The sequence below is a fragment of the Mustela nigripes genome, chromosome 12, assembly GCF_022355385.1.
Source record: "Mustela nigripes isolate SB6536 chromosome 12, MUSNIG.SB6536, whole genome shotgun sequence".
Classification (NCBI taxonomy): domain Eukaryota; kingdom Metazoa; phylum Chordata; class Mammalia; order Carnivora; family Mustelidae; genus Mustela; species Mustela nigripes.
The window spans coordinates 132,939,495-132,964,445 of NC_081568.1; the positions used below are offsets into that span (position 1 = coordinate 132,939,495).

The 24,951-nt window shown below is 37.9% G+C and overlaps 1 protein-coding gene across 5 annotated transcripts in view; it reads left to right on the forward strand.

The window, feature by feature from the left end:
• The first annotated feature begins 892 nt into the window (after window positions 1–892).
• Window positions 893–24,951, forward strand: part of APC (APC regulator of WNT signaling pathway) — a 133,788-nt gene continuing 109,729 nt past the window's right edge. For 3 of the 5 annotated variants that reach the window (XM_059418368.1, XM_059418372.1, XM_059418374.1), the window contains exon 1: window positions 894–1,289. In XM_059418368.1, coding sequence (XP_059274351.1) covers window positions 1,125–1,289 — 165 coding nt within the window. In that variant the 5' untranslated portion in view covers window positions 894–1,124. Of the gene's footprint in view, window positions 1,290–24,951 lie in introns of all 5 variants that reach the window. The other 2 variants (XM_059418365.1, XM_059418367.1) reach the window with 2 other exon arrangements.

The window sequence follows — 24,951 nt, forward strand, 5'->3', positions numbered from 1 at the left end:
ACCTTCTCTCCTCCCACTGTCCATGCCACCTATTCTCTTTGTCCCTCTTACCTCCTGGTCTCATTCCCACCTCAGAACTCTGCTTTTGCTGTTTCTTCTGCCTGGATGTCTCTGACCCAGACCTTCTCTTGGCTCCTGGCCCCTGTGGTCAGTCTCAGATCAGATGTCATCTCCAGAGAGAGACTGCCAATTACCGCCCTTCACTCTCCTTCATCTTTTGGTGGTTTGCTCTTTTCCCATCCCTTATTACTGTCAAACGTTAATTCTGTGATTTGTCTTTTATTGTCCATTCTTTACCACTAGAATGTAAGTTCCATGAATTTATATTTCTTACTGCTGGAGCCTACGACAATATTAAGTATATAATAGAAACTCAAATATTATTTGTTGAATTAATGTTGAATGCAATTAAGCTAGAGAGGTAATTAAAGGCAAAGAACAGGTAAAACTGTGTGAGACAAACGAGACCTCCCAGAATAGGTATGCTTTGAATTAAAATGGGGGTGGGTGAGAGAGAGGAGGTGGTACGTAGCTACAAAACAAGAATGAGAATTACTCGTTCATCTTTGTCTTTTTTGCTAGATTATGAGCTCCGTTAGGGCTGGAAGCAGGTTTTATCAATCCATCATCAGCACTTAGCCTAGAACGGTTCACACTATAGGTGCTAGATAGGTGTTTGCTGAATAACTGTGGGTGTGTAGAAGGGTTTTATTAATTAAGCCGCTAACCAGTCAAAGAAAGGCCAGTAGGTCTGACGACTGAGATTCTGCATCCCAAGTAGCAAGCCCGCGAGGGCCAGGACCGCGAATAACCAAGGGGTCTGAGAGCGCTGCGGCAAAGCGACTGCGCATTCCAGCCCCTCCTTGCGGGGCAGGAGGACGCCGGCGATCCCCACGCACGCATGCGCGCTGCATTCTTCCCGCCTCCAACAAGATGGCGGAGGCCAAGTAGCAAGGGGGCGGAGTGTGGCCGACGGAAACCCGGCCGCTGCTGGGGGGAGCTGCGGGCGAAGGCCCGGGAGCAGCGGGCCGAGGCTGGCACGATGCTGTTCCCGGGAGGCGTTGTTAGTTACTGCTGAGGAAGGTGGAGCACCGAGTTGCCTTCCCGGACCCCCGGCGCTCCCTATGTACGCCTCTCTGGGCTCGGGTCCGGTCGGCGTTTTGCCTGCTTCTGCACCACCCTCTCCTCTCGGGTCCTGGAGCTCCGGCAGCGGCAGCGGCTGTGTCCCGCAGGAGAGGAAGCGCCCAGGCGGCGTCCGTACTTCTGGCCGCGGGGCGAGCGTCTGGCAGGTGAGTGAAGCGCAAGCTTTGGTGTCTTTGCCTCGCCGTTGCTCCAGACCTTAGTGGTGCTCGGCCGGACTCTGCCGCTCTCTTGTCTCCACGTCCCACCCTCTCTCCGCCCTGTGCCCCCTTTCAGGCCTCCAGCTGGACCCTGGCTTTGCAAGCCCTCCATTCTCACACAGTGGGTGGGGGTCGCGACGCCTGCTGCCCTCAACACCTTTCCTGGTTCCTGGTGAAGCTTCACCCCTCCAAGCGGTCTCTCCTTTGCTTTAGGTGGGTGGGTCGTTGCCCCTCCTATTTTAGTCGCCTCCCGATCTTCCTGGTTTGGACCCTCTTGCTTCCTTAAAAGTTTAATTGGGAAGAATACCCGGTAGCCTCGTATGCAGACTTACAAAGAAAAAGCTTCACCTTGATGAGGGAATCAAGTCCCCAGGAAACGGGTGGTTGGAAGAGTTGGAGACTCCTTGGCCCATTGAACTGCAAAGTAGAGAATGGTGCCTGGGATGCAAATGATTGTTCATGGAAATTAATCTCTAACTATAGTAAATCTTCGGTCTCCGAACTTTTAAGGCGGGGGCTTACGTTTTCTAGATCTAGTGAAAGAATTGGGAAGTGTTCGTTTTAAAAAAGAAGGCTTGTGATTGTTAAGATATGTAATAGCACAGGAAAGGTTAAATGATTTATTCTTTTATTCAGTGTTCGCTCAAATTGACCAGCCAAGCTTTAGAAACCCGTATTGCACACGCTCTTTGTTTTATTTAGAAAGAACTAAAATGGAGAAAAGCTTTTTAAACTCAAAACCTCTCAAATTTCATGGATTCTCCTTTGTTTCTATTAACAGTCGCTATAGGACTTGGTATTTTCTGCAAAATTTAGGCTGTGCCAGTCTCAGTTCTCTCTCCTTCATTACTGGGGCAAGGGTACTCAGAATTAATGGTGTAAGAAACTGTCCTAAATAACCTGGTCTCTTGCCAGAGTTTATAAGGGCAAACTGCAGGATTGAAATGGTAGTGGAGGAAGTTGCCATGGCTGTTTTTCCCATATTTTCTGTCTTTCTGCAGTTATCTCAACTCTGTCCTTCTGTTTGGGCTTCATGCTGGGACTAGCTTCCCTCCTAGTAAAAAGATGGCTATCAGCAAGGTTCATGTGATAGCCTTTGTCATTTACTTCCAAAGGGAGAGAGAAGTAGTTGGATAATTTCTCAAGAATCCCAAAATTGTAAAAATGAGATTATAGATATAATTGATAGCTTCTCCTTTGAGATTGCAAATGGGTGGACTATTTTATTAACATTAAATTGAGTAGTATCATTTTGTAAAAGCTATGCTAGGTGCCCTCCCAAGTTATTAAACACAGACTATCCTTGCCGTATTGGAATTCTGTACTAACAATCTTTAATATGTGGGTTGTATAATTGGCCTGACAGATTTGTTTACTTTTCATTCTGCCTCATGACACATAATCTCTTTCCCTTTGCTGTAGACTTAGACCTCTTAGTGAATTTCCTTCTTTAAAAAAATTTTTTTAATTTCTTAAATTTAGAGATAAAATTGTTTAGTTCAAAAAAATGGGAGATATTTTTATGTTTGATTCCTGTATGGGCTAGTTCATTCATTTGTTTTTAGCCTTCATTTTTCTACAATCTAGGGCTGTACGTTTTTAGAGGGGGTTATCTCAATTCTGTGCTTTTGGCTGAAGGTATAGTAGGACTGCTGAGCTCCAGGCAATGGCTCTCTACCTCTGGCAAAATAATTTGAAGGATTATGTCAAAACACATCTCTGATTACAAACTGTTATTAAAAATCTCTTACTCTTCCTCTCTTAGGGAATCTGTTTTCTCCTTCTCACTCACTGTCTTTATGAACCCCTCTTTGTCTCTCTGTTCATCTAACCCATTAGCCTACTGCTGACTTCATTTGCCTCTCTAAACCAGGATCTCACAGTCATCAGATTTTACTAATGATGCCCCAGCGTGCTTTCTTTTCTGTGGATATACCTTTCTAGTCCCCAATCCAGAATGAGCCTCATCACTAGCTCTTTCATTTTGACCCCCGAGCCCCTGAACGATACAAGAGACAAGTTGTGTGTGGATTTTGGTTGGTTTTTATACCAGTTGGTGCTCTGCTCTCTACTGGGTCTTTAGTGCTGATTGTGTTCCTTACTGTCTCATTTCTGAAGGTTTTTATAGCAAATAACTTGATCTCTTTTCCTGAGAAAAATGTCAGCTGTCTGAGGTATATTCTTTTCTATCCTCAGTATGATTTCCTTATTTACTCCTGTCTCAGAGGAAGAAATGCCCTTCCCCTTTTTCAAGAATAGGCCCCTCCAGATGTGTCACAATCATCCCTCCCTGTCTTTCTGTAGAACTGTCCGTTAGTCTCTCCCTCTCTCGAGTATACATATGCTTCTGTGTCAAGGCTGCCAAATACAGTGCTGAGTGCAACTCAGTGAGGCCAGTCTGAATTTTGAGCCTGCTGTGCCATTGTATTTTTATTCTTTAATTCCAGAAGTCTGGTGTAGTAGAAAAAACATTGACTTTTGAGTCAGATAAATCTGGGTTTGAAGTCTATTACAACCACTTAGTGGCTATGTGGCTGTGGGTAAGTTACTACTCACTCTATTTTTTATCTATAAAACAGAATGTTAAACTTGCTTACAGAGTCATAATTGAAGGAGTTTAACACATGTTAAATGTCCACCCAAGTGTTTGGTACATTTTGGAGTTCCTAATAAATATTAATTATTCTTACTTTGCACTCTTTAGTCAGAGTGCTACTTTAAAAGTGCTACTTTTTTTTTTTTTTTTTAAAGATTTTATTTATTTATTTGACAGAGAGAGAAATCACAAGTAGGAGGAGAGTCAGGCAGAGAGAGAGAGAGAAGCAGGCTCCCGCTGAGCAAAGAGCCCGATGCGGGGCTCGATCCCAGGACACTGAGATCATGACCTGAGCCGAAGGCAGCGGCTTAATCCACTGAGCCACCTAGGTGCCCCAAAAGTGCTACTTTAAAAGTCACCTATGACTTCCTAATCACCAATTCTAATGGTCTTTCCTCAGTTATCCTTGGTTCCTAAGATCATTTGCGAAATATACTATACAGGAATAAGATTATCTGATTTCTTGGTTCTCCTGCATTGTATGTCCTGATTCTCTTATGTCTCCGAAAATTTTTTCACATTTCCTGCACTACTTCCCTCAAAACATAGCAGTTCCTGCATTAGTTAAGATGCAAACTGAATTTAAAGGCAAAAAGAATGTATTGACTTATATAATTGGCATGTGCACAGATAGAATTGGTTTCAAGAATAGGCTTATGTCATCAGGGCTGAAGTTCCATTTTTCTGCTACTATGTCAACTTTGTCCTCCTGGTTGCGCTTTATGCTCAGACTGGCTTCCCTCCTAGTAAGAAAAAAGAAATGGCTATCAGCAATGTTCGTGTGATAGCCTTCTTTATTTCCAAAGGGAGAGAGAAGGATTCTCTTCTAGTCTTTTCCCAAAAGTCCTAACCTCTATTCTGATTGAACAAATGGAGAAGGTCTTGCTGCCAAGTCGGTCATAGTATCTTTGTCAAGAGGAGTGGAATTACTCTACTTGGCCTAACCAGTGGATGAACCTCATCTAAAATGACAGGAGGTAACCAATGTACTCAAGGATCTCTGTGCTTTTCACTGTGTTCTCTTGGTGGTTGTATCTTGTTTTTAATGATATAAATCGTCATTTTTGTGTGGATGCTTCTCCATTCTGCAACTTGACTTCCCACATTGCTTGCTATATATCTCTATCTTAGATGTGCTATAAGCTTACCTCATACCAAACAGAATCACATGAAATTTGATTTTAATGCACCTACCCTCACCTTGTGTGTTTACATTTGCATATGTGTATATGTTTCTCTTCCTTCTAGTTTCCCTTTTGTGAACCCCTTTCTCCCAGCCAGCCACTCTAATCCTGCAGTCATCTTGGTTCTCCCACTTTCAGCAGCTGTCAAATCTTGAATATATCTTATATTAGTTTGGCTTCAGGTTACATAACACTGACCAACAGTAAATAGTATTTCACATAAAAGGAAGCCCAGAGTTGGAGGATTGCTGGGCAGTCAGTGACAATGACCTTATATCAAGGGTTGAGGTGCTCTTCATCTTTATCCTTAGTGTGCTGATCTTTGCGCTTAGGTTCATCCTCCTACTGCTGCACATTCCTCTTTCTGCTCCAGACATCACAGTCTCACATAGCCACCAAAGATTGTAGGAAGTTTGCCCTCCAGTCTCTTGATTAGGCAAATAAACCTTTTACAGAAGCCCTATGTCAGATGTCATGCTGGCATGTTCATGTCCTACTATCAAGGGGGCTGGAAAAACCATTATCTGGCATTTCAGTGTAGGAGGAAGTTAGGTGAATGGCTAAGGGGAAGGCGACCAATAATATCAGTGACATGTCTCTACAGTATTTTGTGGAGAAGTAAGTTTAAATAAGTAAGAATTTTCCAATAGTAGGAGCAAACTTATAGCACCGCTTACCTCAACAGTTGATAATAAGCTATGCATAGGATTTTGGCCAAACACTGAGGTAGTCATAAATCACTGATTAAAATTGGATTATGTAAAATTAAATATTTCAGTGATACATCCCTGTTCTTCTAAGGTTGATGTTTTTCTTTACTTTTTTAAAAAATTAAATTCAAGGGGCACCTGGGTGGCTCAGTGGGTTAAAGCCTCTGCCTTCAGCTCAGGTCATGATCCCAGGGTCCTGGGATAGAGAGCCTTCTCTCTCTGCCTGCTTGTGATCTCTGTCTGTCAAATAAAGAAATAAAAATCTTTAAAAAAAATTAAATTCAATTAATTAACATATATTATTAGTTTCAGAGGTAGAGTTCAATTATACATCAGTCTTTATTTATTTATTTATTTGACAGAGAGAGAGAGAGAGACATTGAGAGAGGGAACACAAGCAGGGGGAGTGGTAGAGGGAGTAGCAGGCTCCCCACTGAGCAGGGATCCTGATGCGGGGCTCCATCCCAGGACCCTGGGATCATGACTCAAGCTGAAGGCAGAAGCTTAACGACTGAGCCACCCAGGCGCCCTAATTCATCAGTCTTATATAACACCCCGCACTTATTACATCACATGCCCTCTTTACTGTCCATCACCCAGTTACTCCTAAGGTTGATGTTAAGTACATTTATGTGTACCTCGTGGAACCACTGAGAGAAATAGGCACATATAAAACCATTAGAAAATAGATTTTTTTTTTCCCTTAGGCATTTGGAAAATATATAGGTACATTTTTGGTTGTCACAGTGGTTGTAAGGGCCTACTGAGAACTAGTGGGTAGAAATCCCATATACTAAAAGATTCATCTCTTTAAAAATGCCAGTGGTGGCCCTACACCTTGAAATAAGCAAGTGCTTTGCTTTTTGAAAGAATTCATAGACATTCATTTGTATTCTTATATTGCAAGTGACAGAAAACCAAATTCAGACTGCTTAAACAATAGAGGGAATGATTAGATCTTGTAGCTGAACTTTATCTGAGGCTTTATCTAGCCTGAAATCATCAAGGACTTGGCTCAGTTTCTCTGTGATCTGTTCAGCTCTGTCATTCCCCTTGTTTTGGTTTCATTCTGAGGCTAGCTTATCTCATGGTAGCAAATTACTGTAGCACTTTGAGACTTAAAACCCTCATTTCACATGTAAAGTAAACTGAAGAATACCTTCTGTTCCTTGATTTTGTGAGTATTTGTTAAGTATCGTCACTACTAAAACTTTCCCTAAACATCTACCTGTAAAATGTCAGTTACTTCCCCTGTTGTGCTACAATTTTATAATCTATATTTTTATCTCTAGTATATGTTATATTCGGTAAGTATTATTTTTATATGTCTCAAGGCATTACCTTGTCTTAATTATTTTTGTATTCTTAATGTCTGGGATCATGACCTAAGCCAAAGGCAGAGGCTTTAACGCACTGAGCCACCCAGGTGCCCCAGGATACTACTTTACATAGATTGGTGAGGAAAGGGCTTTTTGAGAGGCCCCTTGAACTGAGAGACCTGAAGGAAGTGATGGGAGTAAGCTACAGAGCTATCTGAGGGAAAATGTTCAGGGAGAAGGAGCAGTGTCTTCTGAAATGGAAGTGTTTTGGCATGTTGGAAGAACCAACAGGGAGGCTAATGTGGCTGACTCAGAGTGAGTGAAGGGGAGAGTGGTTAAGACAGTTGGTAGAATAGGCAGAGGCTAGATCAAATAGGGCATTGAAAGTCATTTAAAGATTCCATTTTACTCTGAGTGAAATGGAAATCATTATAGTGTTTCAAGCATGGGAATATCCAGATTTGAGTTGGTTTTTGTTTTTTTTGTTTTGTTTTGTTTTGTTTTAGAGGATTATTCCAACTTGTATTGAAAATTAAAGACAAGAGTGGAAGAAGGAAAACCAGTCAGGAAAAATCTTACAATAATCTGGGTTGAAAATGTGCTGCTTGGAGAAGGTAGTAGTGATTGGGAAGCAAAGAAGTTGTCAGCTTTGTGATATACTCAGGAAGTAGAAAGGCACCTGACTGGCTCAGTCAGGTCATGATCTCAGTTTCATGAGATCAAACCCCATGTCGGGCTCCACACTCAGCCTGGAGTCTACTTGAGATTCTATCTCTATGCCCCTCCCTCACTCGCACTCTCCCTCGCTCTCTCTCTCAAAATAAAAAAATAAAACCTTTAAAGAACAAAAGTAGAATAATTAGGATTTACTGATGGATTAGACGTGGAGTATGAGGGAAAGAAGTAAAGGATGACTCCCAAGTTTTTCAACATGAGCAACTGGATGAAAAGTGGCACATTTTACTGAGATGGGCTGTTGGGTAGGGGGTAGGTGGAAAACAGGTTTAGAGTTGTAAATCAGGAGTTTTGTTTTGGATGTGGCTATGTTTGAGATTCCTATAAAATATTCAAGACTTTGAATAGGCATATCTATTAGGAGTTCAAGGGAGAGGTGAAGCTGGAGGTTTATGTTTGAAAGTTATCAGTGTACAGATGGTATTTAGGGCTCTGGGACCAGATGAGATCATCTGAGGAGTGAGAATAAGATTCGTGAAACATCTTGATATTAAAAATCATTTCTTATATTAAAGGTTGGGAGCCACCATGTTAGATAGTAGTTACAGCATTCAGAATATGGCGAGGATAATAAGTAATTCTTTGAGAAAGAAGTGGGACTCAACCCGGGCTTCAAAAAATAGAAAAGTCCTTTTCCTTCTCATTTGAAGCACAGTGCCTACCTTGTGGTGAGCGTTCTACAGGTGCTGGTAAATGGACAAAAAGTACTTAGGCTGGGGAGCAGCCTGAGCAGAAGTTTGGCAAGAGGGAAAACTAGAATGTTTTAAAAGAACATCAGAGAACTAGAGGGAAAAAGTTTGTGCTGACAAGTAGTGAAAAGTAGGATTGGGTTAGTCTATTAAAAGCTTTAAATTGTAAAATGACAGTTATGTTTAACCCTGTAACTTAAATTATAGTTTTCAGTTCTGTTTCTGTTGTTTGCACAGTGCCTGGCCTCAAATAGATGCTCAGAAAGTATTGAATAAGTGAATGTGGAATTCCCAAGATGTAAGATTTACCTCTACTCTATTCTTTTCCTCTCATTAAAATGTAGTGGGATGCAAACTATGTTAAGTCATATAGGGATGATCTTACATTTGCTTCAGTTTATTATTATTTCTAATGCTAAGCATTAAACACATCTATACTTTATGATTGATAACAGATTACTTAAGACATACCTCAAAACTGGCTCATAAAATACCAGAATATTGGCAGAACTGAGGTTGAAAATGGTTGCACCAGAAAGTGAGGAGCCATAATAATCTTTTGTTCAGAGACTGACAGTTATTTTGCTTTTACAAATAAATTTATTTATGACAAAACTTATGTCATAAATAAATTTATTTATGTCAAAGCAGAAATGACTGCCTGAAGCCTGTTTATAGATCATTTTCTCTTTTAGCTGTTAGGAGCAAACTGGTTTAGAATTTTAGCCAGAAAACTGGAGATGAAATATCTTTGGAGATTGAATTTTTATTATTTTTATGGTTATATGATTTACAACACTTAAGTATAATTATAAATTATTATAAATAATTAGCAAATTATAGACTTATATAGTTTAACCATTAGAAAATAGTTTACCTGAATAAAATCATAGTGAGATAAAAATTGAGATTTTAATTATATTTTGAAGTAATTAAAATAAGATACATAGGTTTGTGATTATTTTCTTCAGTTCTTATATACCCCATTATTAAAGCTTTATATAGTCATTATAGGAAATTCAAGAAATAAAATAAGAAGTACAGATAATATGCAAAAGCTCATCATATAAAAAAACCAGTATAGCTTTTGTCTACCCCAACCCCTCTCTCCCTCTGTCTCATTTTGTCTTTTTTCCGTGCCTAAGACATATCCCCCGTTGTAGTATACATGTTTGTGTGTGTATATTTCTAATTTTAAAAAGCATTAGGTTATATACATTTCTTAGACTCCTTTGTAAATCTTATTTTTATTGACTGTATAATAATCCCATTAAAAGAATTATTTTTCTTTTTTAAAAAATTTATTTATTTAGGATTTTATTTATTTGACAGAGATCACAAGTAGGCAGAGAGGCAGGCAGAGAGAGAGGAGGAAGCAAGCTCCCTGGTGAGCAGAAAGCCGGATGCAGGGCTCGATCCCAGGACCCTGAGATCATGACCTGGGCTGAAGGCAGAAGCTTTAACCCACTGAGCCATCCAGGCACCCCAAGAATTATTTTTCTTAACTACTCCCTGTAGTTGGTTATTTAGTTGTTTTCCATTTTATTTTCATGTGGGATGAACATCTTAGCATGTTATGGATTTCTTTTTATCTTGGCCTTTTTCCTTAAGATGGGTTCATAGATAATGAAGTCACTGGATGATAGACTATAACATCTTTAAGGTTAATAATTCATGTTGCCAGATAGGCCCAATAAATATTAATTGGTTTGAAATTAATCGTAATGGGGGGAAAATTAGGACCTACAGAGTTGCTGAGCTTTAGTGTTAGTCTTAATCAACCTTTTGTTCATCTCCAAGTATTTCTTTTTTTCTATAACACATATTCTAGATTGTACATAAAATGTACAATATGTTATTGTAAACACATGAATTTATTACCCAGGTCAAGAAATAGAATGCTGCATCATCCCAGGGCTGCCCTTCCTGTCTTGTTCCTGATCTCAAAGAGAAAGCTTTTAACATTTCACTCCCAAGTACGTTTGCTGAAGGTTTGTTTTCTGTTTTGTTTTTTGTTAAAACCTTTAATACATTAAAGAAGTTCTCTGCTCAAAGTCAATCTACAGAAATCTGCTGCATTTCTTTGTACCATAATGAAGCAGCAGAAAGAGAAATTAGGAAAACCATCCTATTTACAATGGCTCCAAAAATAGTAAGACACCTAGAAGTAAACCTAACCAAAGAGGTAAAAGACCTGTATTCTGAAAACTATAAAACTCTGAATAAAGGAGTTGAAGACAACACAAAGAAATGGAAAGACATTTCACGCTTATGGATTGGAAAAACAAGTATTGTTAAAATGTCTCTGCTACCCAAAGCAGTCTACGCATTTAATGCAATCCCTATCCAAATACCAATGGCATTTTTCACAGAAATGGAACAAACAATCCTAAAATTTGTGTGGAACCACAAAAGACTTGAATAGCCAAAGCAGTCTTATAAAGCAAACGCAAAGCTGGAGGCGTCACAATTCCAGACATCAAGTTATATTACAAAGCTATAGCAATCAAAACAGTATGATATTGGCACAAAAGTAGACATGTAGATTTATGGAGCAGAGTAGAAAATCCAGAAATAAACCCACAATTGTGTGGTCAATTAATCTTCAACAAAGCAGAAAAGACTGTGCAATGGGAAAAAGACAGTCTCTCCAACAAATGGTGTTGGGAAAATTGGACAGCCACATGCAGAAGAAGGAAACTGGACCATTTCCTTACATTACCCACAAAAATAGACTCAAAATGGATGAAAGATCTAAATATGAGACCATAAAAATTATGAAACCATAAAAATCCTAGAAGACAGCACAGGCAGTAATTTCTCTGACACTGGGTGCAGCAACTTTTTTTCTAGATAGGTCCCCTTGCCTCAAAAGCAAAAGTAAACTGTTGGGACTCCATCAAAATAAAAAGCTTCTGCACAGCAAAGGAAATAATCAACAAAACTAAAAAGCAGCCTACTGAATGGGAGAAGATACTTGCAAATGACATGTCTGGTAGAGGGTTAGTATCTGAAATATATAAAGAACTTGCACAACTCAACACCCAAAACCCAATAATACAATGGAAAAAATGGGCAGAAGATATAAACAGACATTTCTTCAAAGAAGACATACAAATGAGCGACAGATACTTGATAAAATGCTCATTATCGGTTACCATCAGGGAAATGCAAATCAAAACTTAACACCTGTCAGAATGGCTAAACTCAAGAACATAAGAAACAACAGGTGTTGGTGAGTTGTGGAGAAAAAGGAACCCTTGTGCACTGTTGGTAGGAATGCAGACTGATGCAGTCAGTGGAAAACAGTATGGAGTTTCCTCAAAAAGTTAAAAATAGAGAACTACCTTACAATCCAGCGGTCACACTACTGGGTATTTACCCAAAGAATACTAAAACAAATTCAAAGGGATATATGCACACTTATGTTCATTGCAGCATTATTTACAATAGCCAAGATATGGAAGCAGCCCAAGTGTCCCTCCATTGATGAAAGGTTCAAGAAGTGGGGTGTGTGTGTGTGTGTGTGTGTATGAATGATGAACTATTATTCAGCCATTAAAAAGAATTAAATCTTGCCACTTGTAATGACATGGATGGAGCTAGAGTATAATGCTAAGCAAAATAAGTCTGAGAAAGACAAGTACCATATGATTTCACTCATATGTAGAAATTAAGAAACAAAACAAATGAGCAAAGGGAGAAAAGAGAGACAAACCACGAAACAGACTCTTGATATAGAGAACAAACTGAGAGGAAGTGGGTGGGAGGTTGAGTGAAAAAATGCTGGGGATTAAAGAGTGCGCTCGTCATAATGAGCACCAGGTAATTAAAATAAAAACTAAAAAAAAAAGTTCCCCGCTGTATCTTATTTACTAACAATTTTGTGTTTTGTTCTCTTTGAATTTAATGCTTTCCTTTTTTTTTTTTTTAACGACTTTTCATTGCCATATGAATTTTCTTTTACTGTGTTAATATGTTGTATTTTATTTAACTGTTAAACCTAATCTGATTTCTGGGATATATCTAATTTGGTTTTAGTGTATTATCTTCTAAAATTATTCCTGGGTTCAGTTTATTAATATTTTACCCAGCAGTTTGTTTTGCATCAGTGTTCATAAATGAGGTGGCCTATATTGTTCTTGTCAAGAAATCAATGTTATGCTAGTTTCATAAGGTAAACTGACCCTTATTTTCTGTTCTGGAAAAGTTTGTGTATGATTAGAATTTCTGTTCCTCAAATTTTTGCTGCAGTCTGGCAGGGAAGCCATCTGCTTTGGGAATTTTTTTTTTTTTTTTTTTTTTTTTTGGGGGGGGGTTTTTATTTATTGTTTTTTGGTTTCCTTTTTGTTTTTGGTTTTTTTTTTTTTTTTTTTTTTTTTTTGTGGGAAGGCTTTTAATTAATTGGATTTCTCCTTCCTAAGCCTATTCAGGTTTTCTGTCTCTTAATTATTTTGGTAATTTTTCCTCTAAGAGCTTGTCTGTCTCATCCACACTTTTTAATTTACCTTCACCAAATTATATACTATTGGCTTCAGGAAAGAATTCCCTTCTTATCTCTGATACAGGTTATAAGAACCTTCTCTTTTTCCTTTATCAGTCTCAGCAGAGATTTTGTAGTCTTTCAAAAGAACTAAATTTTTGAATCTTGCTGATCCTTTTTATTGCATGTTTGTGTTTTAGTGTGCTGATTTCTGCTTTATTTCTTCTGTTTTTTGGGTGTTAATTTTTTACAGTTTTTTTGTTAATTTCTTATAGTTCTCTACTTTTCAGCATTTCTTCCCTTTAATTGCATGCATTTAAGGCCAAATATTTCCTCTTAAGCACTGTTTTAGCTAGTTATATTACTCAAGTTATGATATATAGTATTTTTATAATTCACTTAAAATGTTTTCTAATTTTTATTGATATAAAATGTTGACTTTTGGATTAATTAGAAGTATTATATTTCTTAATTTCTAAACACGTGGAGATATTCTAGTTATTTTTTAATTTGTTTTTGATTTCTAACAACTGTACAAGATAATTAGAGAATACATTCTGTTTCAAGGGTCTGTTATTTCACACTTTTAAAACTTGAGATCTGCATAATGGCCCAGTATATTGTCTTTTTCCTCTACAGTTGAGTGCAGTGTTCCAGATGTTTTCATTGCGTCACGTTTGTTAATCTTGTATTTCATATCTTTAGCATCATTAATGATCTTTTTTTTTTTTTTTGCTTGTCTCAATTATAAAGAAGGGTATGTTAAAATATCCCTTTCTGATTGTGGATTTTATTTTATTTCCTCTTGTAGTTCTCTCAGTTTTTGTTTAATGTATTTGATGCTGTGCTAGTAGATGCATGGAATTGCATAGTAATCATATCTCCTTAGTGACTTACTATTATGAAGTGTTCCTCATTTATTCGGGTAGTGTTTTTTTGGTTTTTGTTTTTTTGTTTTTGTTTGAATTAAAGTTTAGTTTGTCCGAGATTGCTATAACAACACCAGCTTTTTCTTCATTATTCCTTTTATGGTATATCGTTTTCTATTCTTCTATGTCCAGCCTTTTTGCATTCTTCTTTTTGGTGTGTCTCTTATATGACAAGGTTGGATTTAACTCTCCCATCTTACTGTGTACTTTACCTTTGCTCTGTTTATTAGTTCCCTTTTCCTGTCTTTCTTGCCATTTAGACAAGTTGACTGTTCATTTCAGATTTTTTTTCTTACTATTTGGAAGTTACAATCTTTTTTGCCTCTTTTACTAGTTACTAGAATTTTTATTTGGTTCTTTTTCGTATCTTCTGTGTTACTTTGTATAGTTTTCAGTTGCATGCAAAAATGGTTAAGCTTGGCTTTTATCCCCTTGAATGTAGTATTTTTCAGTCTGTGTCTTATAATTCCAACATGTCAACTCTCTGTAGGTCTGATTCTATTGTCTGTTGCAGAAATAATTTGATGTATAAGATGAAGTTAATTTTTCTCTAGAGAAGTTTTCATTTGCCATTGCCAAGTGCCTTGGAGTGTGAGACTACCTTAATCCAATTTCAAATCTTTAACTTTTCTGGGCCACCTTCTGGTTCCTTCTTTCTTGTCTTAGGATGCCTCCCTGTGGAGTCCAAGCCCAAAGACAGTGGTATTTTTATTACAGTCTTTACCATTGGTGGGTCCCAGATTCTGATCTTTGTTCCCCAGTCCTGGAAGTCAGACACATATCAGAGTTCAGACTCTTAAATATTTTTGTTGACAAACCCATGGAAGACAAAAGTTGAGCTCACCTTTCTGGGTTTCAACTTTTGGTGGATTTGGGCTGGTTATTCATTCTTTACTATGTTGGTAGTTATTTGATGCTTTTAAGATGATAATTATAATTTTAATATTTCGTCTGGCTTTTTATTTTTTTATTTTTAAAGATTTTTTATTCATTTGACAGAGAGAGATCACAAGTAGGCAAAGAGGCAGGCAGAGAGAGAGGAGGAGTGCCCGATGCGGGACTCGATCCCAGGACCCTGGATCATGACCTGAGCCGAAGGCAGAGGCTTTAACCCACTGAGCCACCCAGGCGCCCCTCGTCTGGCTTTTTAAATTGACTTCAAAGGGATAACTGTTTGAATTGCGTAGTCTGCTATTCCCACAATCAGAAGTCCAAATATTTCTTTGACTAACTTGTTCAAGGAGGACTTGACATTTCTACAGTAGTCATTTCTTTGTGTTCAGGCCCTTTTTATGTTACAAATGAGATATCTGGAAAGGGTAGACATTAAAGTATGGTTGCCTTTTAATACTTTAGCATTGTTTATCATATTATTCCATTACTTTGCAAAGCCTCAAGGGAAGGAGGCAGAGGATATTTTCTTTGGCTGGAGAAGTCAGAAATGTGTAACAAGGTAGTACATTGGGATAAGTATTGTCCTTTCCATGAGTGAAGAGATAAAATGAGAACATTTTTTTGAAGCGGACATATATGAAGAGGGAAGGAGAATGCACTGAGCTGAGGCAGGACTGCAAACATTTGTCCTTTAGTATTTTTGTTGGAAGTAGGGTTCATTTCCAGTAATTGTGACAGCTTTCTTTATGCCATATGGTTGTTGTGATTTCTACTTTTATTTTTCTACATATTTTTGGTGTATCTCAGGGACTGAATGTGATTTTTGAACCTTTGAACCCACATGTTTTAGAAGTATTATATGTATAATTTGCATTTGATTTCAGAAATTGAATCGATTGACTAAGTTAAACACACAAGTTAGAAATTTTACTAGGCAAACTAAACTGTAGTAGTCTTTGGAAGTTGACATTCTGTGGTTGGAGGGGTGTTGAAAATTTTGTGTAACATACCAATATATTTTTATTTTAAAGACATTTAACCTGATATTAATCACAGCTGTTCCCATGAAATGCCGTCTGTCACTTTGTGATTACTTAATAACAAAATATAAAAGAATGAAGTGACAAGAGAGTTTTAGAACTGGAAGAGATCTAGACAGAGAGTCTTTCATGTGACCTCTGTTCCTGCCCCTCTCCCATTTTAAACATATTAAAACAGAGGCCCAAGGAAATCTGGGTGACTTGATTAGGGTTCCCTAAAGTTATACTGACTTCTACTGATATATCTGTATCTCTTCCTCTTTATAGTTAGTTTCTTTCTTTCTTTCTTTATTTTTAATATATTTTTTTAAAGATTTTATTTGTTTGACAGACAGAGATCACAAGTAGGCAGAGAGGCAGGCAGAGAGAGAGAGAGGAGGAAGCAGGCTCCCTGCCAAGCATAGAGCCCGATGTGGGGCTCGATCCCAGGACCCTGGGATCATGACCCGAGCCGAAGGCAGAGGCTTTAGGTCAGAGAGAGAAGCAGACTCCCCATGGAGCTGGGAGTCCGATGTGGGACTCGATCCCAGGACTCCAGGATCATGACCTGAGCCGAAGGCAGTCGTCCAACCAACTGAGCCACCTAGGCGTCCCCTCTTTATAGTTTCTTGAGGTTCTTTTCAACCATATGATACTATAGCTCTACCAGACACAGCTAAGATGATGATTTATCACCAAATATTAAGATCTGATAAAATATTAATGCATCTTGAATATCTATATACTTACAAATACAACTGATTTTATACTTTCTAAATTTAATTTGTGGAGTCTGGTGTCTAATTCCTTAGTTTACTGGCTATGACTAAATTCAGATATGAATTGGTCTCAGCCATTCAGTCTTAATATTTGTTAATGTCTGTGCTGTTCCTAAATTGGACTTTCATATATGTTTTCCTCAAGATTTTTATTTCAATAATATAAAAAAACAGCTCTTATGTTAGAGTAAGTACCTCCAGACAATGATGAAAGATACCATTCTACCATAATATTTAACATACTTAGCAGTGTGCTTATTAACTTGCTTCCAAAATCTTGCAGTGCTTCCACGTGACTATAACACACATTTCCCCTATTATATTCTTTCATGTTCATTAGAGTTGATTTTATTGCATCTATTTAATTAGGCCTATGACATTCTACTCTTCTTATTCTAGTCTTTCTTTAATTTCTTGTCTTTTTCTTTGTTATAGTTTCATTTCAGAAACTCTTATCTTTTCTGATATTTCATTAGTATTTCTTTGATGGCTCCTTAATTCTAACACAAAAGTTCTTCCCCTGTTTTCTCTAACATCAGTTTACACATTAGCATCACTGAAAGGTGATACTAGCTATCAGTTAAGGTAATAAACTTGGAAAAAAAGGTAACACTGGACAAAACCTACAAACGTATTTTAATTATTGTGCTCATTTGTTTGAACACTCATATCACATATATCCTAATGAATTAAAGAGTGGCCTGAGTTGAAACAAGTTACACATTTTCACAGGAAGTTAATGCTTACTCAAAAAACACTGAGAAAAATCTGTTCTGTTATACCAATATAATGTATTATGTCAGCTTTAAAATCCAGTTATTGCTTCACTTTCATACAGAATGTATATACTGTCTTTTGGAGATATGTGTTGGTAGGATTTTCTCCCTACAACTTAATGATATTTTATGATGAGTTACCACATGCTATGATTTTATATTAGTTTATATTGTACTAATGAGATTTTTTATTTAGTGTAGAATTAGGTCTTTGACAAAAGTTTAGTATCTCAATTCAGATAACTGCCTGCTAATTAAATATTATTATTAGCACCATGAAGTCGGACTTAAACCGTGACAATTTTCTTGCCAAAATATTAAATGTAAGGAACAGAAAAGAGTAACTGAATGGAGGAAAAAAAAGAGTTCTCATTTTCTGTGACCACTGTTTGGTAGACTGCCTCAAAAAGCAGATTATTATGGGGGAGAGGGGTAATTCTGTTCCTAATGTATCTCACTGTTACTGAGTTGTGAATTAAAATCTTTCATTTGTTTTTATTGGATGTTGATGAAGTTGTTGAAGACCCTCTGTAAACCTAGTAGTGGAGGCTTCTGGTTTTATTGTGTTACCTATGTTCATCATTTAATTACCCTAATTTATTTAGGGTATTTTACATGATTTTTACCTAGCACATATATCCTCATTATATTTGTCCAATTTTTATTGAAATTAAGGCCCAACCAGTGGTATAGGACAATATTTCTCTGTTAAACAGATTTCTAAATCAGAAATAACTGACTTTGGTTCAGTGGAGAATGAAACCTAGAGTCAAATATTTGGCACTGTCTTTAGCTAGATAAGGACAGATCACTTAACCTTCTTGTAATTTAGCTTACGTGTCTACAAAAGGAGGGCATTCTATGTTTTAACTGTGTTTTTGTTCCAAATATTTTTCTGAAGTGGTATGAGGAGCAACCATCTCAGGCAGCTTTTAAAGCTGATCTACATGTGAAATTTTAAAAATCATATGGTGTTTTTATGTTGTCAAAGCCAGATTGTTTCTTGTCATATCATTTTGGTTGTTTCCAGAGTCGTAAAAAAGGCAACTTGCTTCTAGGCCTCAAACTTAAATGTAGGCACTATTAACATACCCAGATAATATCTTACTTAGCAGACTTTGAAAGAAAGGTAATGGGCATGGTTTTGAATAAATACTAAAGTTCTTTCAGGTGTCTCTCATTTTAAACAAAAAATATAGCTTTGTTAGAAAAAGAGACTTTTTATTATCTTTGAGCAGTATTATCTTGGAGTAGATATTACATGCATATAGCACACATTTTATTTTATTAAGATTATTTATTTATTTATTTCACAGAGATCACAAGTAGGCAGAGAGGCAGGCAGAGAGAGAGAGGAGGAAGCAGGCTCCCAATGCGGGGCTAGATTGCAGGACCCTGAGACCATGATCTGAGCTGAAGGCAGAGGCTTAACCACTGAGCCACCCAGGCGCCCCTATAGCACACATTTTAAAAAGTGCAAGAGAGTGTGTAGGAAATGAAAATAAATCTTGCCCTGTCCTCCAGCTGCCTGCATCCTCTCTGCAGAGGCAAACGCCATTAACATTTTTTGTTTAGTCTTTCAGATTATAGTCCACAGAAACCCATAATTTCACAAACACTATCTGTGGATGTTCTTTAAGAAGACAAATACATATGCTAATATGGTAGAGTGATTTCTGTTTTTATAAAAAATTAACATTCTGGAACATAATATACTTAAGAATTTTAAATCATAATAACTCTTATTTGAGCTCCAGAAGGATTTTTTACTTTAAAAATACTTTTAAGGTACTTTTAAAAGGTACTTTAAAGCTACTTTTTTACTTTAAAAGCAGATACTTTAAGAGGATAAACAACTTTCTTTTAAAATCTGATTACCTGATATTTCAGTTTGAAAATCCTGCTGGTTTAGAGTTTAACAACAGTGGTCCCAAGTTTAAAAGTGAATTTGGGAAAATCTGACTAGAGTAGCTCATTTGCTAACCACACAGAAAGGTGGTTGTTGGGAATTTCCATTGTGGATTACAATTAGATGAGAGAATCTGTATATTCTGCTTATTCCCTCTCCACGTGAGCAACATTTGTTGACTTTACTGGGGCTAGAGGATCTGTTTCCAAGGTCACTCACTCATTTGGCTGACAAGTTGGTGCTGCTTTGGGCCCCAGGTTGGCCTTTCCATAGGGTTACCTGAGTATCCTCATAGCATGATGGCTGGCTTCAAAGTGAGCAGTCCAGGAGATGAGGTGGAAGCTGCAATGTCTTTTGTGACCTAGCTTTAGAAATCACTTCTACCGTATCTTATTCATGTATAGGTCAGATCTATTAAGCATGGGACGGCATGTTCCAAAGGCTTGAAGACCAGCATTTTAAAGATTATTGGGGATAATTTTGGAACAGATTGAAGTACTTCCCAACCATAACACCTCACTCCCATTTAAATAAGGATTGGATCAGCACTCTTACATTTGATGTTTGTGGTAATCTCAAGATGAATTTATACAAAAGAGGCTAAGGCTTTCAGAATGCTGTACGCTTTTCTATTATTTATGTGCTGTTCAGGAAAATATGTTTGTTTGCCAAGTTTTTTGCAGTGATTTATTTTTTATTAAGTTTGATGTTTGATAAGAAGGAAAATCACGTAAAATGGGACTATCTAAAGATACTAACACTAGCTTCCTCTTAGAAATTATAGGATATATCCTTTACCTTTAACATATTGCTGAAATCTTTGCTACACCATCTATAGATGTAAGTGCTTTCATCTAGCCTTTGAATCCAGGTGTTGTCTGGAAATTGGAGTGGATATAGGGCATCTTGCACTCATAAAATAATGAAGTCTGACTATAAAATGCAGAAATTTAAGGTTTTGGCATATTTATACCACTGGAATGGTATGGAAGAGTAAGGCTGCTACTGTAAGATATAACAGAATAAAATGTGCCTGTGTGTAATGTTAGAGGAGTGAGAATTTGAAGATTTAAGTGTGGCGGGATGGGGGCAGCGGATGGGTGGCAGGGAGATTTGTGGATCAAGTGTCTGTTTAGTTTATATATCTCAGATGGGCGCCTGGGTGGCTCATTTGGTTAATAAGCATCTGCCTTCAGCTCAGGTCACGATCCCATGGTCCTGGGATCAAGCCCAATGTTGGGCTCCCTGCTCAGTGGGGAATCTGCCTCTTCCTCTCCTCTGCCCCTCCCCTACTTGTGAGTTCGTGTGTGCTCTCTCTTTTATGAATAAATAAGTAAAATCTTTAAAAAAAAAAAGTCTCAGACATCCAAATGACATATGAGATAGTTGGATATTCAGAGAAGAGGATTAGGATAGGGTTATAAATTTGAGATTTAGCATCATATGGATGTTGCCTAAAACATTGGGACAAGGTGAGAAAACAGCAAAGAGAAAGTAGCCCTAAAATACTTGCTGAGGCATTCCATTTTTTAGAAGACTAGTGAAAAGCAGAACCATTAAAGGAAATTAGAGGAAGGAGAAGCAGGAGAATGTCATACAGGCCAGAAGACATTATTTCAGGTAGAAGAGAGAGATCAAGTTTGTCTCCTGTTACTAAGAGATCATACTAACAGTGGATTTGGGCTATATGGTGGTCATTGGTGACCTTGACACTTGAGCTTCAGGAAATTTTTTAAGATTAGGGAGGGTTAAAGAGTGAATTAGAGTGAGAATATAGAGACAGGAAATGACGGTCACTACAAGTTTCTCTGTGAGTAGAACAGAAAAAGGGGCCATATCCAGTGTATGTGTGGTGGACTAAGGTCAAGAGAGGGGTTTTAAAGATAAGTGATACTAGAGCATGTTTGTGTGTTCAATAGAATGATCAAGTAGAAGAGGAGAAACTGGTCATGCAGGAGAGAGAGGGGTTACTCAAAGGCGACTTCTTGGAAACACAAGAGTAGTTGGAATCCATTGCCCAAGTGAGGGTATTGGTCTTTGATAGAAACAGGAGTGCTTTATCCATTTTAATAGGAGGGAAACAGTGTAGACTTGGTAGGAAAATATGAGAGAATTTCTCTCTAATGGAGTGAAGTAGGTCTTCAACTGAAAGTGGCCTGGGTTGGAAAATTTGTGTGTTACAGGTTTAAGGAGAGAAAAAAAGGTTTGAAGAAGTTAACTCACAGTGGGAAAGCAGGCTTTTTAGGAAACCCAGTAATCCTGCCAGGCAATGTTGAGTATCTTAGCATGTTTAGAGTTGTAAATGTATGTATCGCTTCTCGGCCTGTTGGCTAAGATCAAGTGTAGAGTTGTAAATGTAACGTGAAATGAGCCAGCTCCATTATCCCACCACCATCACCCCCAACACCACCACCACCACCCCAGCCCCCACCACCCCACCACCTCAACCCACCCCCACCTAAGGGGATATGAGAGAGGAAAGAATCTCCCCTTGAGAAAGTAGCAAAGAAAGTGGCATCATCAGATTTAAACTAAGATAATAAACTAAAATAAATGGGTTAATATGTGCACTGAAAAGCTTGAAGTTAGGGGAAGTTATTTGGTTAATTTGTTCATATATTTTCAACATAGTAGTATTAAAATATACTGTTAGATTATGTGAGTTAACATAAATTTTTGTGCTGTTATATTAAATATGTTAAACACTATATCAAACCTGCTGTGATGTGATTAAGATTTTCTTTTGTCAGAGTGGGGTGGGGGGAAAATATTAAGAGAAGAATATCTAGTATTCAAAAATCTAAACCTCCAGGATGGACTCACAGAAATAGTGCTGGCTGTTTTGGTTATGTTCCAGCTCTGCACATCATGATTTTTTTTTTTTTTTAAGATTTTATTGATTTATTTGACAGATCACAAGTAGGCAGAGAGGCAGACAGAGAGAGAGGAAGGGAAACAGGCTTCCCGCTGAGCAGAGAGCCTGATATGGGGCTCAGTCCTGGGATCATGACCTGAGCTGAAGGCAGAGGCTTTAACCCACTGAGCCACCCAGGCGCCCCATGCACATGACTATTTAACCCATAGGCAGTGTTAAGTCGCATAACTACCATGGATAACAGTGAATACCACTATTTCTATAGGAAAATGCCTTCAGGGTTTCAATTTGGCATTCCAGCAACACCCTTACATTTTGTTGCCCTAGGGAAAGTTTCTCTCCTTCACTTACCGTTCTCATCCCTTCCCCAAGTCTTTGCAAGGCATTTAAAGTGGGACTTTTAGTGGCTGCCTATCCCTAATCATAAGCAAGTGCAAAATGTTTTTAGAGCTTTATGGTGTCTTATTATCATAAATATGGAGAAATAAATAAAAAATGAGCCGGCCTGGTTAAGTGTCTGCATTTGACTCAGGTCTGCTGAGTGGGGAGTCTGCTTCTCCCTTTGCCCCTCATCCTGTTTGTGCTCGCTCACTCTCTCTCTCTCTCATTCTCAAATAAATAAATAAAATTTTTAAAAAAATGAACAAGCTATCTGTGCTTGTTATTTTTTCACTTGTACTTTTAAGGAATATTCATTTCATTCACTCAACACACATTTGATTTCTGCTAGATACCTGAGACAATGCTTGTACAGTTAGGAAAATGAAAACAGAGATTGTTGTTCAGAAGCTCATGGTCTAATGGGGGAAATAGATCTAATTTAAGTTGACAATTGATTTAAGTTCTACAGGAGTTTAGAGGGAAGAGCATCTGGTTATTTGGATCTTGACATATGAGAGGTAGTTCACTCATATTCCACAAACATTTGAGTAACTACTTTGGACCAGGCTACTGGATATTGAGAGCACAGTGTTGAAATACAAGATGAGAGTCTTTTCTTGAAGGAGTTAGAATAGTAAATAAATAATCCCAATTGGATGGTAAATGAAATAGCTGGTAAACTCAAGAACCTCTGGAAGCATATTGGGAAAGAGAGGATTCAACTCTGACAAGAGAAGTTAGAGATAAGACTTTTGAGAGGTGCCATCTACACTGAGTCCTAAAAATGGGTTAGCATTGGGTAGGTGAAAAAGTGGGGGTGAGAACCTTCCAGAAGATAAAAATTATGAGTTGGTCATAAGTGCCTAGGAGTCTAGTTGGTTAGAGTATAGCTAGAGTAGTTGGGTGCCCTGGAGTGGTATGAAGGGCTCAGATCATAAGGGCCTTCCTTACACATATGATGCTGATGAACTTGAATTTTTATTTTGTCACCAGTTGAATGCAATGAAAGGTGGAAAATAATAATCTTGAAAGGCCTTTATAGAAGCCAACAATTATGGATTTTTGTTGTTAAGTGTAGCTTAGTGCTTTTTTTGTCTGTTCATGTAGAAGTAGTACAGATCACTATTAAAAATTTAAGCAATAAAGAAGGTGCTAGGCCAGCTCAGTTGGTAGAGCATGTGAATCTTGATCTTGGAGTTCAAGCCCCATGTTAAGTGTAGAGCTTACTTAAAAGAAAAAAAATTAATCAGTAAAAATGAAAGCACCACTCAATTTGACTCCCCAGAGGAAACACTGTTAAGTTTCTTGAGTAGTTTTTAAAACATTTCAAGCAGGATAGTGTTCTTAATACTAGAATAGTATTAGACCCCCCCCCCCCCAAAAAGCCAAAAAAACTGTTTCAAAAGAAGTGTCCAGGGACTGTAGGAAGAGGGTGAGAATCAACTGTCGAAGCTCAGGCAAAGAATATTTTATGTAGACTGTTTGCATAAAATAAATGGTTGATAAATCCAGCCAGATGTCTTATCACCACATAGGAGACTTTTTGTAAAGAATTTTGTATTCTTTTTGTAAAAGAGTGAATATCAGAGAGATCTCTTTTCTCTGAATGTCTGCAGTGTTTTATTGAGCAGATCTAACTGTTTGAATTAAATTGCAGACCTTCTTTGGGAAAAGATAAAGAAAATGCCTTTTGCATATTGTATTAGGTACACACTGGTTTGGGGTCAAGATGCTTGTTGATTAATGCTGGTGTCTACTGAGAGAGGTAGTGGAATGTACAGTGAAATTTGGTCCAGTTCTTAAGAAATCTTACTTTTTGCTTCCATAAAAGCTATATGACACTTCAAATAATTCTACCCAATCTTGGAGGACTTGGCAAAGAAAGTTTTAAAAGACTTAACAGGGATGCCTGGGTAGCTCAGTTAGTTAAGCAGCTGCCTTCAGCTCAGATCATGATCCCAGCGTCCTGTCCTGGGATCGAGTCCCACATCGGGCTCCTTGCTCGGCAGGGAGCCTGCTTCTCCCTCCGCCTTTGCCTGCCATTCTGTCTGCCTGTGCTTGCTCTCTCCCCCTCTCTCTCTCTGATAAATAAATAAAATCTTAAAAAAAAAAAATAAAGACTTAACAAAGTGAGTGCCTGGGTGACTCAGTGGGTTAAGCCTCTGCCTTCAGCTGAGGTCATGATCTCAGGGTCCTGGGATCAAGTCCCGCATTGGGCTCTCTGCTCAGCAGGGAGCCTGTTTCCCTCTCCTTGCCTGCCTCTCTGCCTACTTGTGATCTCTCTCTGTCAAATAAATAAATAAATAAATAAATCTTTTTTTTTTTTTTTTTTT